Source organism: Sturnira hondurensis, unplaced genomic scaffold (assembly GCF_014824575.4).
Source record: "Sturnira hondurensis isolate 20B ecotype Veracruz unplaced genomic scaffold, ASM1482457v3 Scaffold0005329, whole genome shotgun sequence".
NCBI lineage: Eukaryota > Metazoa > Chordata > Mammalia > Chiroptera > Phyllostomidae > Sturnira > Sturnira hondurensis.
The window spans coordinates 5,337,930-5,353,738 of record NW_028077960.1 but is presented as its reverse complement, the minus strand read 5'-3'; the positions used below and the strand labels follow the sequence as shown (position 1 = coordinate 5,353,738).

The window sequence follows — 15,809 nt, the reverse complement described above, 5'->3', positions numbered from 1 at the left end:
GTCAGCACAGCTGAGCCACAGAGTGTACTGACTGAGGTTCAGTCTGCAGGATGCTGACCCCCGCAGAGGTCTGTGCCCCACATTTACTGGGACGTGAACCTGGAACACTGCAGTGTAGGATTGGACAGAGAGAGAAGTTGGACTGGAACAGTCACACAAAATCTGCAGCTGGTCCCACAGGAAGCTCTGAGCTGGGATGGCCCTGCGAAGTTACCCAAAATTTCTGTCTGGGTGGACCTTTGTACTACCACACAGACAGGTCATTGGATGGGGGCTATCTCTGGGGACAAGGTTCAACCGTGCGTGAGGGGCTCCCTTAGGCTGATGACAAGTTCCAGAAAGACACAGCACACTCTCAGCTAATGGGGGAATTCTGACTTGAATCGGGTGGTAGTGGTCGACAACCTGGGCACCACATGGTAGCCTCTGCTCCATGTACCAGAGGAGCTTTCTGTTTCCCTGAAATCCTTTTTTCTTGTTGTTCCTGTACCTTTTTGTTTTTCATTGGTTGTCTTTTCTGTGTATTTCATACTTACACAACCCCATGCTCTCTAAATTGTGAAAATATTCTTTCAATAACTTGATGTTGCAATGTCTTAAAATTTATTGAGTATTCTATGCATTTCATTTTCTTAAGTAATTGTCTCCCAGAACCTTTTCACCTGCCTGTGTTTCCCTGGTGCACCTTTGTCTCCTTAGGGTCTCTTTTCACCCTAGTCCTGGCATTCTCTCTTGGGTTAGATGTTCTGTGTCCTGGACCCACACCTATTTTCTTGGTTTATTCCTTCGTTGTGGTAGAATACATCCTCCAATAAGGGTGCATGCGAGGTAAATTGTGTGAGGCTTGGATTTTTGAAAATGCCTTTGCCTTTCCTTAAGTGTTGGTAATTTGACTGGATATTACAGTCAAATTTGGGAATTAGTTGTCCTCAAAAATTATGACTTGTTGGTTAATTTTCTTCTAGTTTTCAAAGTTATTGTTGATAAATTCAACACCATTTTATTTGTTTGTTTCCTCCCTGGCGGGCTGTGTCTGCTTTTCTTTGTCCCAAGTGTCTTGAAGTTTCACAGCCAAGTGCCTTGTGGTTGTCCATTTATCAGAAGGTTTCGCCGTGGGTCCCTTGTCCTCCTGCAGCTCTTGTGCAGTTGGCCAAGAAGGCAAGACCCTGAACACCCTTAAACCAGGTCCTTTCTCAAGGCTGTGTTGGCAGTGAGCAGCCTTGAGCAACAGACACCTCTCCATCCAGAACCAAGAGCAGGGCTCTTTACTGCTGCCCGTAAGAGTGGCAGGGTCCTCAAGCCCAGTGCTCCTCAGCTGTGGCTCCCACGCTTTGCCCCCATGGGAACCGGGGCAGGAGAAACTGGCAGATGTGCTGATGCCCGTTCTGCTTGCTCTTCCTTGAGTAATAAAGTCCTTTATCTCTGACCGAGAAGTCTTGTATTTTCTCTCTGTATTCTTGAAACGTTACCAGGCTAACTTCTTAATTGTAAAGGAGGGTAACATTGAATCCCACCCCTAGCACATTGTTCTGCCCACTTGGTGGGCTCCTTCAATCTGGAAACAGAAATTTTCTTGAGTTATTTGATGATCTCCTGGGGATCCAGGAAACTAAATGCTACTTAAAAAAAATAACAACAGATGTATTCAGATAAAATCCACATAACCATGAAAGCCACCCTTTAAGTAGTTCCATTCAGTGGTTTTAGTGTAGTTAGAGAGCTGTACAACTGTCAGCACCACATAATTTCAGGACATTTGCATCAGCCTCAAGAAGAGAGTTCGGACCCATTCTCAGACTCCGTCACGGTCTCTCCCTCCCCCAGCCCCTGGCGACCACTGACCTGTTTCTCACCTATATAACTGTGCCTCTTCTGGACATTTCACATAAACGCGACTATAAAATGTGTGGCTTTTTGCAACCGGCTTCTTTCACTTAGCAAGATATTTTCAAGATATCTCTATATAGCAGGTATTAGTATTTAACAAGTACTTTCTATTATTGAATAATATTCCATTGGGTATTTATACATTTTGTTTATCTACTCATTAGTTGAAAGGCATTTGGATTCTTTCCACTTTTTAGCTACTATGAATAATGCTACTATGAATATTTATGTGCAGTCTGAATATGAAGACATTATGTTTTAATTTCTCATAGGTATATACGTAGAGGTAGAATTTCTGGGTCGTATGGTAACCGTATGTTTGACGTGTTGAAGAGCTAGATGCATTCCAAGGAAGCTCTTCCATTTCACAGTCCTGTCAGCATTGTATAAGGGTTCTGATTTCTCTGCATCCTTGCCAACACTTCTTACTATCTTTTTTTATTTTAGCCGTCTTTAGTGAATGTGAAATGAAATCATCATTTCTCTAATGATTTATAATTTATTGTGATTTTGATGTCTATTTCCCTAATAACTAACAATATTGAGCATCTTTTCATATACTTATTACCCATTTGTATATGCTTCTATATTCCTTGGAGAAATGTCTATTTAAATTTTTTGTCCATTTTTATTAATTGGGTTATCTTTTTAATTTTTGAGTTGTATAAGTTCATTATACAACTCCATAATCTGATTTGCAAAAATGTCTTATTTCATGTGTTGTGATTTCATTTCCTCATTGGAGTTCTATGATGAAGTCCAATTTATTTATTTAGTCTTTTCTCACGTGTGCTTTTGATACCATATCATCTGAGACTAATTCAAGACTATGGAGATTTATACCTATACTTTTTTCTAAGAATTTTAAAACTTTAGCCCTTACCTGTAGGTTGATTATTTTGAGTTAATTTTTTTATCTAATGGGAGGTAGGGGCTCCAACTTTATTCTTTTACATGTAGATATGAAAAGTTGTTCCAATACCATTTGTTGCAAAGACAGTTCTTTCCCCCATTGACTTGTCTTGGCACCGTGGTCAAAAATCAATCGATCAAAAATGTAAGAGTTTATTTCTGGACTCCCATTTCTATTCTACTGATCTATATGTCTAGCCTTATGGTAATATCACATTATTTTCATGAAAATCAGGAAGTATGAGTTCTCCAGCTTTGTTATTCCTTTTCAAGGTTATTCTTCGTCCCTGGTATTGCCATATAAATCTTAGGATCAGCTTGTCAATTTCTACAAAATTAAAAGCCAGCTGGTATTTTGATTGATATTGCATTTAACTTTAAATCAATTTGGGGAGTATTGCCATGTTAACAATATTAAATCTTTGAATTCATGAGCATAGCATATATTCCCATTTATTTAGATCTTCCTTAATTTCTTCCAACAAAGCTTTGTAGTTTTCAGTGTATGTTTTAGTCTTTTTTGTTATATTTATTCCTAAGTATTTTATTTTTTTTGATGCTATTATCAGTAGAATTGTGTTCTTAATTTTATTTTCAGATTGTTGTAGCATATAGAAATAAAATGAGTTTTGCATATTGATCTTGCATCATTTAACACTAATGAATTTGTTTATTAGTTCAAATAATTTTGGTGCAATTTTTGGATTTTCTATATACATGTTCTCTGTAAATACAGATAGTTTTATTTCTTTCATTTCAACCGAGATACCATCTCTTTTTCTTTGACTAATCACCTTGGCTAGCAGTCATTTTTATTTCTATAAAATCAGTAGTAATGTCTCCTCTTCCTGATTTTAGTATTTTTAAGTCTTCTTTGTTTTTGTTTGTTATATAAAAGTTTGTGAATTTTATTGATCTTTTTAGATAACCAACTTTTGATTTTATTTTCTCTATTGTCTGTACTTTCTCTATTTAATGTATTTACACCCTAGTTTCCTTCTTCCATTGGCTTTGGCTTTAGTTTGCTCTTTTTTTCTCATCTCTTAAGGTGGCATATTAGGTTATTGATTTGAGATCTTTTTTAGCATAGGTATTTACAGCTACGATTATCCCTCTAAGTACTGCTGTAACCGCATCCCATAAGTTGGTATGCTGTGTTCCATTTTTCTTAATCTCAAAGTATTTTCTAATTTTTCCTGCATTGTTTCTTGATCATTTATTTAAGTGTATGTTGTTTAATTTCCATGTTTTTTTGAAATTCTGAAATTTCTCTTTGTTATTGATTCCTAATTTCATTCCACTGTGGTCAGTGAGCATCTTTAACATGATTTCTATCTTTTCAAATTCACTGTGGCTTGTTCCATCATGTAACATTTGTTCCTTTTTGGAAAGTGTTTCATGTGCACTTGAGAACAGTGTGAACTGTGTGAACTGTGCTATTGTTGAGTGGCATATTCTATCTGTATCTGTTAGGTGTCGTTGTTTACAATATTATTCAAGTCTTCTGTTTCCTTGTTGATCTTCTGTCTATTTAGCTCTATCCAAGACTGACTTGTCAGTCAGGGGTGTCCAGCCTTTCAGCGTCTCTGGGCCACACTGAAAGAAGAAGAGTTGTCTTGGGCCACATGTTAAATACACAAATACTAATGAAAACTGGTGAGCAAAAGGAAAATGTCTTAAGTAAATTTACGATTTTGTGTTGGGCTGCATTCATAGCCATCCTGGGCTGCATGCGACCCATGGGCCACGGGCTGGATACCCCTGGATTGCATTGTCTATTCAGGTCTTCTATTTCCTTGTTGATCTTCTGTCTAGCTCTATTCATTATTATCGAATTGCCTAGTTTTCCTTTCACTTTTGTCAGGTTTAGCTTCACATATTTTGGTCCTTTATTGTAGGCTTCCTGATGAATTGACCCTTTATCATTATAAAATGTTCTTATTTGTCTTTAATAACAATTTTTGTATTAAAGTTTATTTTGCCTATTATTAATAGCCTCTTCAGCTGTGTTTTTTTTTTCTTTTGCCAGTGTTCTCATTGTTTTTGTGAAGATGTCAATTTTCAGAGACTTTAGTCAACCATTCTGGAGTGTGGAACCTCTTAACTGCCTCCTGAACGCCAGGACGGCTTCTCTGTCTTCAGGCCTGTGTCCTCCTCTGTCACCAGAGCTACTGTTTAGAAACAGTAACTATGACATAGTAGCTTTGGCGCTGCGGGTCCTGCCTAGGATTCGTTTGGTTGGGTCTGCGAAATCATTACTGTGGGTCTTTCTGCTTTCCGCCTTCCAAAATTTTGTAACTGTTAACTTCTTTTCCATTTCCTTTTTTTATTACTAAAATAAGTGCCTTTACTCAGATGGTTTTCAGAGGGGATGGAGCTCAATGAGTGCTTTGCATGTTTAACCTGTGTCTGAGGGTAAACCCATCAGTTGTTAGCTACTGTATTCTAAGTACCTGAATTTTCTTGTGTATCCTCCAGAATTATTTTAAATGATCAGGGGTCTTTTTTATTGTGAGAGATCCAGATACCTGGCAACACCCTACATTTAATTAAAGATGGCGCTTATATTGTCTTTTAAATTTAAACATGGAACTTGAACATCATTGATTCAAAGTAAGAATGGCCAGCTATTTCCAAATCTTTTTCCTACTTGATTTTCCCTGGACCCGTGGTTCCAGAGCTTGACCAAAATCACGTGGAGGGCTTGTTAAAAACACAGGTGACCCAGCATCATCCCCAGAGTTTCCGATTTAGAAGTTGGAGGTGAAGCCTGAGGATTTGCATTTTTCAGCAAGCTCCCAGGTGATGCTGATCTTTCTGGTCCCGGTACCCCACTGGGAATCACCGCCTGAATGTGTGAACGTGAGCGTTTCCTTTGGCGTGGGGAGGACATCTGGAAGCAGATGAGAACACAGAGGGAGAGGACTAAGCGGGCAGATAAACAGGGAGGAACGGATGTGCCTGTCCTGTTGCACCTAGCTCCCGGGCACTCTGCTGTTTTCCCCACGGCAAAATCTGCCTGGGGAAGCAGCTCGTGGCGTTAGAATTGTAAGCGTATTCCAGGAATAAAGGTATGAAGTAGCACTCCATGAAAGACCTTAAACTTAAGCCCCGCAGTTGTATTTTTCAATGACATTTTAAAGTGGGCGGGGGGCGTGTGCAGGGTGGAGAAGCCAGTCCCTATGTAACGATATGACAAGCACCAGCCGAGTACTGCTAAGGCAGCAGGATCTCTGGGCAAGTCGGTCAGGGGGGCACTTGTCCACAGATTCCGTTACCTCCGGGGGCCCTCCTTTCCCCTTGTCGCACGTCTGAGAAGGCAGGACACTGACTGACTAAGTTACACAGGCAGAGGCTCAGAGCAAGTGTCTGGTTTGTACCACAGGTAGGAGCCCAGACTTCCGACCATTCCTCTGGGTTATTTTCATGTAGCCATTTGGAGATACTGCCGTAATTATCTCACTTTTAACCACTTTGTTGTTGCTGCTGTTTTTCTCAGAATGTTCTTCTGTGGTACGGTTGCAAATATTGAGAAATAAAATCGTGACTGCAAAAGATAGAGGTGGTTGGAAAAAACCCAAGAGGGAAGTGAGCACTCCAAACCCTTGTCTCATCTAAGGCTGCCTTTCAGACACTTTTATTCCTTAAAAATGCAATGCACCCGGGTACTTCCTTTCATTGCTTTAGAAAGCAAGGAGCTGGGACGAGGGGAAGCAGTCTGGATAGACAGATGAGGTGAGAAAGTGAGTCGTAGAAGGTTAGTTTTACTTCTAACCCGTCACTTCATTTTTTAGGTCTGTTGTATTTTTGTTTTGTTTTTCATCTATAAAATGATGCTTTAGCTTTAGATAATTCTCGAAGGTGGTTGATACTTTTTGTTATTGTTTTTGCAAGATCACTTCTTACCTCTTTTGGGCAGCCAAGGTAAGAAACCAAGTCAAGAATCCTCTCAAGTTCCAAGATAGACCTCAGGGTGCAGAGAAGACATAGACATACAAGATTCCATCTTTCCTGAACCACATGGTCCTGGAGGCCCCGCGTATGTTATTTCCTGGCAGCAATTTTTGATGGCTTTAGAGCAAAAGGAAGTTCATTGCTACGACAGTCGAGCAGCCACACTGGGGAAAAGATGATGTATCTTCTTGTAGAGGAAAAAGTCAGTGTTATCCAATTCAGTAATCAGATTTCAGACAAAGGCACGACCCTGGAATGTCCTGTCTACAGCCGAGTGTAGCATTAGTCTTGTTGCCAAAGGTTTTTAAAAAATCAGTGTGTACTGGCCTGTCTGTCTCTTTTGGATATGAAAGTATATTCCACCTGATAATTTTTCTCATTCTTATTTTGAAGGCAACTAAATTGCTCTGAAGATATTAGTTGTAGTGGTAATTAATTTAGCTTTTACTGAGCACCTTCTGTGTGCCAGGCTCCATGTGAAGTGAAGAAAAATAGAGAAAGACTCGGGTAGGTGACTACGTCTAGTGGGGGGGTGAGGTGGAGAGAAAGGCAATAAAAAAGCCAGTATTCATTTATCCATCCCTCCTTTTATTGCTCAGGGATTTGTTGAGCATTTTCTATGTGCCCAACTCTGTACTGAGTGCTAGGGATACAAAAGTGATTAAGGCGGACACATCCCTGTAGTTCTTCAAGACCATGCTCAGTCAAGGTTGGTTAAGCCTAAAGCAGAGAAGAGCCTGTGATGGGGGCATGTATAGGTGAGATCAGGATCCAATGGAGGGCTTCCTGGAGGAGGTGCCCTGGGAACTAAAACAGAGTAGAAACAGATGCTAACCAGGTGAGACACAGGCAGCGAGAAGAAGGATGCAATGGCGGGACAGAGGTAGTGCTTAGTTGGGAATAGAACGTAGGCGTAAGGAAGAACAGAAGGAAATAAGACTATTTATATTTGAAAGACATTTTATGCCTTGCTTAGGAGTTTGGACTTCAACCTAAGGTGATTGAGAAACCACGAAATATCTCATGATGGAGGTGTTATTGCAAGAATCTCCAGCCACTTGAAAGAGCGTTACTGTGCTACAACTGCAGAGGTTTTCATGTAAACAACAGCAGCACAGCCGACTGTGTGCTCTCGATGATTGCTGATACATAAAATATAATTACGACTATAGCCAAGGGTGGGTGTATATCTGCAAATAGACTCTGTTATTTGCATTGTGAGGTTCTTTAAGGATTTCTTTGTAATACTTATTCAGCCCTGAGTCTGCTACATACTGTAGATGAGGCTACAGGCTCTTCCCTCTACTATCAAAGATGGAGAGATCTGATAGCAGCCATGCACTTTTAAAAAGTATGTGGTTATAAATGTCCAGAATAGGTGAATCCATTGAGACAGCAAGTAGATTGGTAGCTGCCAGTGTCTGGGGAAGGACAGGTGGAGGGAGTCGGAAGGGACAGCAAACAAGCCCAGGATTTCTTTCTGGAGCAATGGCGGTATTCTGGAATGAGTGGTACTGGCTATACAACATTGCGAACACAGTCAAAAACAATGAGTTTTACACTTTGGTTAAAATGGTTAATTTCATGTTATGTGAATTTTATCTCAATAAAAAATACAGGGAGAAAAAGATGTTGGTTGATTTTTTTTTCTTTTTTTTGGTAGCAAAGGGCAATCGGAAGTGTGAGTTGAACTGCCAGGCAATGGGCTACCGCTTCTACGTGCGGCAGGCTGAGAAGGTCATCGACGGCACCCCTTGCGACCAGAACGGCACGGCCATCTGTGTGTCCGGGCAGTGCAAGGTAAGTGGCCCAGGACGGCGGTAGCGGGGCAGATTCTCAGGCTGTTTGAGCTCTCACTGCCAGGGGGTGGTCTGCCGCCTCCCACAGCCCACGGGCCGCTGAGCCTGAGCTCTGGGAGAAGTGGGACAAGACAGGCAGCTTGGTCTACCCTGTGTTTTTGATCTTTGGGAGCCACCGCGCCTCACTCTGGCATTTCAGATATGAAGCAATTTGTGTTTACACTACATGCCTCAGAAGGGACATGGCGCTCTTTGCTCACTGTGTCTGGGGCGCCTTCCTCACCTCTGAAGTGGAGGTCGTGGAGAGGTCGTGGAGAGGTCGTGGAGAGGCCGCTCCAGCTCAGGCCAGGAAGGGCCGGCGGCGTGAAGGTGGCCTTTGCAGGGCGGGGCACATTTCATCTCGCCTCCCCCCAGAGGGGCAGGCTTCCACATGAAAGTCGTCTCTCGTCGCCCTTTACCACAGATGCTGTGCTTTAAACAGGAAGAGTTTTCGGCCTCTTTGGACTTCTGAAGTCTGTTCCAGGAAACCCCTGCCCGACATCCCGCACACATTCTGAGCTTGAGAGAACCCTTGTGGGATGTTCACCTTCGACAGGAAGCACCTTTGGTTAAAACAGGCGTCTTAGACGAGATGGCACAAATGCCACAGTCGCATTAATTCGGGCCTGGACCACCACCCGCCTTTCACCTGTGAATGTGGTCAGTGGCGCTAAGCAGGTCAATGACTCCTTGGAGCCCAGACTGAGATTCTACCTTAATTAAACCTCAATAGCTGCAGAAATGATTTTCCTCAAGGGAGGAGGCTTCGGCCATCACATCTGAAGGCTCCTGTCGTACCCAGAATGTAAACTGCCAGTGTTTAGTATTAGAGCTATTCAGGAGTGATTTCTAAGCACAACCTTCCCCCCTTAGCCATTGCCTAGGAGCATCTCAGATTCTGAATACGGTTAAGAAAGGGAGACGCTGTCATGTGCTACCTGATGTGTGTGAGGTGTCTTTGGAAGAGCAAAACCCCCAGAGAATTATGAGGCGGCATAGAAGAGGCAGGGAGCATGGTGGGAAGTACAGTGGAGGCCAAGAAGTTCTTGGCCTCCAATTCTCCCCTCCTTTGGAAAAACCGTTTTGTTTCACACATCCCCTCTGAGCCTTGGCTTCCTCCGATAAAAGCTGAGGGAGTTCCATCGGAGTTTTGTGGTGTCCAACTCAACTGATTTTTTTTTTGCCTCTGTTACTGAACCTAAAATAATGGTCCTGAAGCAACCTAGCTTTTTCTTTCTGATCCCGAGTGAACTGTTCTGTTTTCTGATGCAGGTACACCTGCTGGGAGGGGGTACAGTGTAATGATTAAACACATGCTCTCTGAAGTCAGACTGCTTGGGTTCAAGTCCTGCCTCTCCCACTGATACGCTGTGTGGTCTTGTCGAAGTTACGTAAGCTCTCTGGGTCTCTGCCCGTCGTCTACAACCCGAGGAGGATGGTGCAGCACCTGCCTCCCGCCTCACAGTGCAGAGCCGCGTGCCGACACGTGTGCCGACACGTGTTCCTATAGCCGGTCTACACTTAGTGAGCGTGCTGGTATGCATCAGTGCAATTGTGCCCACTTACGTCCATGTATTTGAGTTTTTACATGCAAAAGTATTTGCTTTTTTTGGTCGATTATAGATTTGTGGGATGGACACCGCCTTTGGGGGCAGGCTCTCTCACCGTAATGGGACCCACGGGGCAGAGCAGATCCTGGTCGGGTGCGTCTGGGGAAGGGCTGAGTGTCTGATTTTCTAATAAGCTCCCGTGGGGATATGGATGCTGTTGGTCTATGGATTGTACTCTGTGTAGCAAACTTTTAAAGGACACTTTGATTAAAACATACTTAACAACAAACCTGAAATGTAAATACAGAGTGGTGAAATGCCTTGGAAGATGAAACGTGGTCTCTTTCCGCTGGGCAAGCACATTTTCTGAGTATTGCATGATGTGTCTCTGAACTGATGATCTGAAAGAAAAACACACACTCATAAGAACATGGCTATGGATTCTTCGTAATAGATGAAAACCTTTCAGACTGTAGGACAGCACAGTTTCAGGATGATAATTGCTGAAAGACTGAGACAAACAGCCCCAGGAGGTGAGTAGATTAATAGGTGTTTGATGTTACAAGGATGACTTTGCAATTTCATCACATTTGTTCTCTGTGCTTTTGCCTGAAATTTATTCACTCAGTGAAGTCATTAGAACCCCAACTCCCTTATCCTCTTTGGGACTTCGGTTTCAGTGATCTGAAGTACATTTGCTTTCCAGGGCGAGGTTCTGTTTACTTTGCATCTTTCGAAGGGTAAAGTGTCCTTTTCTGAACATTTGATGGGAAGCCCAGAATTCCATTGGATATGTCTGCATGGCTGCCTGTGGCTGAGAGAGCTGTCTCTCGTGGACACGGGTGTCTGCCTCTCCTGGCTGCATGAAGTTGAAAAGCGAACCCGGGCTTGCAACCAAACTTAATAAAAGGCAATAAGCATTAAATAGGAATATGCATCAAACCCACAAAGGAGTAGCTAAGAGAGAAGGGTATCTGCCCGACACCTAGCCAAAGAAATGCCCAGGCCCACACAGTGCAAGCTGGAGTGCTCTGTTCCAGTGCCCATGGGGCACCCCGGGTGTATTCACCTGCCTACGGGCTCCTGTTTCAGAGCCAGTAGTTGGAAGAGCACAGGAAGAATGCAGGCGCGCTTGGACAGGAGGCTGGAGAAAATGGAGATCCCCCTAGCCCCACAGTACTGGGGGACACTTCTTTTCCTGACAGGGACTGAATGTTGGCTTCAGACTAAGGACCTCATGTTGCTAAGCTTTTAAGGCAAAGCACTGCGGCACTGTCTTCTCCTGAAGACTGTATCCACAACTCACAGGCATCTCGCCTTCCTCACTCAGACCCCTTCCCTCTAGACATCAAACAGGACCATCCTGCCAGTCTTCAGAGCAGTCTCCCAGACACTTCCAGCCCTGACTGGTCATTATCATCGTTTGTGGGAACAAAACAGCATTTTCTAATGAACAAAGATCACAGTAATAATTTCTATCAGAAAGCATAACATTAACTGTGCTGTGATTTTTAAAATTTGATCTCAACTTTAAGTACGCCTGAAAATTTTAGAATTTTTATACTTTAATGTGTATGCATTATTTTTGCTCACACTTTAATAAAATAGAGGGAACTTTGCCTTCAAAGACTTAGCAGGCATTTAGAAGAACAGGGCCACCTGGATAAAGACTACCAGGAACAGCATTTGCCACCTAGAGTCCAGACTTTCAGAAACCTCAGGGTCCCAGACCTAAATGATACCGAAACAGTCAGAATCACCCTAAGATCCACCCCAAAAAAGGTTTTGGTGGTAAAGATACAGTCCTTATGTCGGGTTTTACAATATAGAGGCTGAGGCAAGACCACCGAGGAAGAAGGTGTTGGAGCTAATTCATGTCAGGTAGCAAGGAACTGCTTCTGAGAGTTTGCCGCGTGCCAGACACTGGGCCGGGTGCCTTCCTTGGAAACGGCTTCATCAGTTCATCCGCCTTCACAGTGACTCAGTCAGTGGGAATCAGTAGTCCCTGTTTTACCAAGGACTATTGAGAAGATTAAATAGCTTGGACACAATAAGTGCTACATCGGGGCTAACGATTAATATTGACTTTTCAAAGCAGAAAGAGTAGTTTATATACGATGGGGGGAATCTATGGGCTTTAGGTCTCCCCTATTCTGAGTTTATTTTTCTCACTGCCTCCTTCCAACACAAACTGTTTTTCCAAAACACACATCAGGACACGCCTCTTCTTTGCTTAAATTGTGTCTGTGGCGCCCCATTGCCTATGGAATAAAGGCTAGGCCCTTCACCACCGCTTGTCTGCTTCCAGGCCTCCCTGGGCCCCCTCTGCTGGCCAAGCTGGGACGTGTTTCTCCCCTACCCAGCAGGCCTGCAGGGTTGTGCCTCCGGCAGAGTGTGCACGCTGCCCTGTTGGCCCACTCTGGGTCTTCCCCTGGACTCCGCTCAGAAGCCACTGGCTGACCCCCTTGTGGACTGTTCTATTGACTGTTCCCTCTTCTTGTAACTATTTGTTCCCATCGCCCTCGCCTGCCACCCAGCCACCCTGGGAGCAGTTCCAGGCACTTGGCTTTAGCAAAATGCCTACCCTTTGAATAGGTGCTTAAAATAAATGAGTAAATGAATTAAGGTACTTAGTGACTCAGTCTGTTGGATTCCAGCAAATGAAATTAGTCCTGAGTGCAGCTCAGTCTCTCTCATTTTTGTCTGGGAAGGGCAGCTGATTGCAGATGAAAGGAGGACATGAAGCCCCCTTGGCCCAGTCCCCACAGCCCAAGGCCTTGGGGGTGGGGGAGAGTTCTCGGCACACAAACCCCTGTCTCCCTCGTCTTGTTTGTAATTTTACTCATTCTGAATTTCCCGAGTCCCTTCAGACCTAATGACAGGAAGAACCTAAGCAAGTGAGTGTGTGCTCCCCAGGGTGCCTTTTGTTGAAGGGACAGAGCCCCCTTCTGCCCACCACGCTCCTTCCTTGTCCCTGGTCAGCCAGCTCTCTCCACGCATCCCACGGCCCCTCCACACACACTGCGGGGCTTTCACACTTTCTCCCCAACGTGGGACACCGCTGGGCTTCCATCCCGACATATCAGCAGACAGCTTCATATTTATTCAATAAATTAAAGCAAGGTGACTCTTTCCAAAGGTTCAGATATAAGCCCGGAACCCGTGTGGCCCTCACTAGGAAGGAGGACGCAGCGGAAGTGCGCCTCTGCGCATGCGCCAGGGCTGGGCGTTCAGGCGCCCAGGGTTCTCATCCTGCTTTAGCAGCTGCTGCCGTGCAGTCAGAGCCCATTAGGTGGACCCTGCTCTTCCTTCCGCCTACGTGCCTTAAGTGGCTTTTGTTTCTCCTCTTGGTTGCCAGCTTTATTTGTGGGCTTTGCTCAGAGTTCTGTCATTACTTGAATGAAATCAAGAGCATAGTCGCAGCGGGTAAAGTCTCTCCCCTTTGCCAGGCATTTGCATCATCCCGGCTTGAAGGAGCATGGAGAGCGTGCACTCTGCTTGAATTCCGAGCTTGCGTGACACGTGCTGGGCTCCCTCTGGTATTCCCGCTCGGAGCAAACTGCTCAAAAATCCCTTGCTGCTCGTGTTAAAATGTTTATCATGTCAGGGTACAGCTCCTTTGCCATGTGTCCGAGCTCCGAAAGAAGGAGCATTGGATATCCCCACGCTTACCATTATTATTCAGTAATGCTTTTAAAATAGAAGAGTGAATAAACGCAAGAACAAGTCAGAAACTGACTATGAAGCCTCCCTTCCTACAAATAATCAAGAATAGGGCTAACAGAGCATTACCATTTTAGAGCCCGGGCCTCTTGAATGCCTAACCCTAAAGTAAACCTGGTGAAATTCATCTGGTTATATGCACTTCTTTCCCATTATCTATGACTTTCCTCATTTTCAGGCATTGGGACCACTACCTAACATAAAAACTCTGTTAATATGTCTTTATTAGTACATGCTTATTAACTATTATCATTAACTTAATTAACCCAAGCAATACACAATTATTAATTAATTCAACAAATAATCTTAACTGCTCGCTGCCATACACTGGCCTAGGTGGGGGAGATAAAAATATAGAAAAGATTAACATGCTTCCTCTCCACACTCAGCTTAAAGTCTAATGGAAAACATGATAAAGAGAAAAGTCCAGTTAACAAGCAAGCATCACAGATTTTGACAAGCACCGTGAGGTGAATAGGAACTGAAGTGGTGGGCGCACATGGAGTGTAGGGGAAGGTCTCCGAGGAGGGTGGGGGGAGATGACCAGTGGAGGCAACACTGCATGCTGACCTTGAGACCCCTGGGGCTTGGAGAAACCACAGCCGGGATCCAGCACACATGCCATGCTCAGGAGCTGACAGATGTGGGGATGGTCATGCCTTCGCCCTGCCCTCCGCCCTGTTAATCTGGCCTCCTCCTGGCGGTGCCATGCTTAGTTCCTGCCGGGCGCCCACGCGTCTTCCTGAGCACGTGCTGGCTTTAGCAGTGGAAAGCCCTCTACACCACAACCACATCAAAATTACACCCAAACTGCAGAACAGCCTTCATTCAGACCTGCCTGAAATCTGGCTGAATGGAAGTCCTACAACTTCCACTCAGGGATTTAAAGAAGGAGCACATTGAGATTGGTGGGAGGGGTGGAGAGGCTGAACAGGCTGGTCCCACACCACTGCGTGTGCTGGGTAAAAATCAGGAGGCGTGTCTCAGCTGTGGAGGTGCTGCTTGAGGAGCCAGGCTGTACAGCCCAGGGTTCCAGTGCCAGGAAGAGATGTCCCCACACTTTTTGGCTATAGAAACCAGAAGAGGTCATGGTGGAGTGAGACAGAGGCTTCTGGAGCCCCAGGTGTTCCTCTTAAAAGGCTCACGCGTACTTACTTGGCCTCACTCCTCAGAGCCCCAGCACTGGAGCTTCAGCTTGAAAGGCACCAGGGATGTACAGGGAGGAACTAAAGTGTCTGGCATCAGGGCAAGAGTTGGGGGGCAGCTTTCTCCCAGACAGAAGTGCTGGCAAAGGCCATTGATCCTTCCATGAGCCCTCCCCTCACAGAGCTGGCAGGCAGGTGCCCTATCTGAGACTCCATCAACCCAGTCGGTTCACACTGTTCACCCTGTCCTGGTGATTCCCTGAGACCCCACTCCACCCAACTCGTGGGCCCCCCCAAGCTGCTCCCAGTGGCTTTTCCATATAGATTGCCTGTCATGGCTCATGCTTTGGACTTTCCTAGAATCTCCCAAACAAGCAGCATCTGGCCACAGCAAGCCCCATACCTCTGGCTAAGTGGCCTGGCACTAGCTGCAGCCTGCCTTGGTTTGTAGCTTGGCCTTGCCTGGGTACTTCCAAGCCCAGCATAAGTAGCACCCATCTGCAGATTGCTTTGTAGCTCATGCCAGGAGGTCCCCAGGCAGAATACAGGCAGTGGCTGACCTTGACCTGTACCTCCCAGGAGGCCTCAGAACCAGCACACCCAGTGGACAGCTTCAGATCATGTCAGAGCACTGCCCAACCACCTCTACAAGTGACACACTCAAGGAACAGACTCATCAGGCACCAGGGCCCTGCTGAAGAAGTCCTGCTTTGTGGGGTGGGCCTGCACAGCTGATCCTCCATGGTGGTCAGAGATCAGTGGTAACGGCCACCCTTTGCAGCTGATCAGCCTAGAGGTAA

The 15,809-nt window shown here is 44.8% G+C and overlaps 1 protein-coding gene across 1 annotated transcript in view; it reads left to right on the top strand.

Moving 5' to 3' along the window:
• Nucleotides 1-15,809, top strand: part of THSD4 (thrombospondin type 1 domain containing 4) — a 593,206-nt gene that overhangs the window by 264,096 nt on the left and 313,301 nt on the right. The window contains exon 7 of the mRNA XM_037047150.1: nt 8,417-8,553. Within this exon, the coding sequence (XP_036903045.1) occupies nt 8,417-8,553 (137 nt within the window). The remainder of the gene's footprint in view (nt 1-8,416; nt 8,554-15,809) is intronic.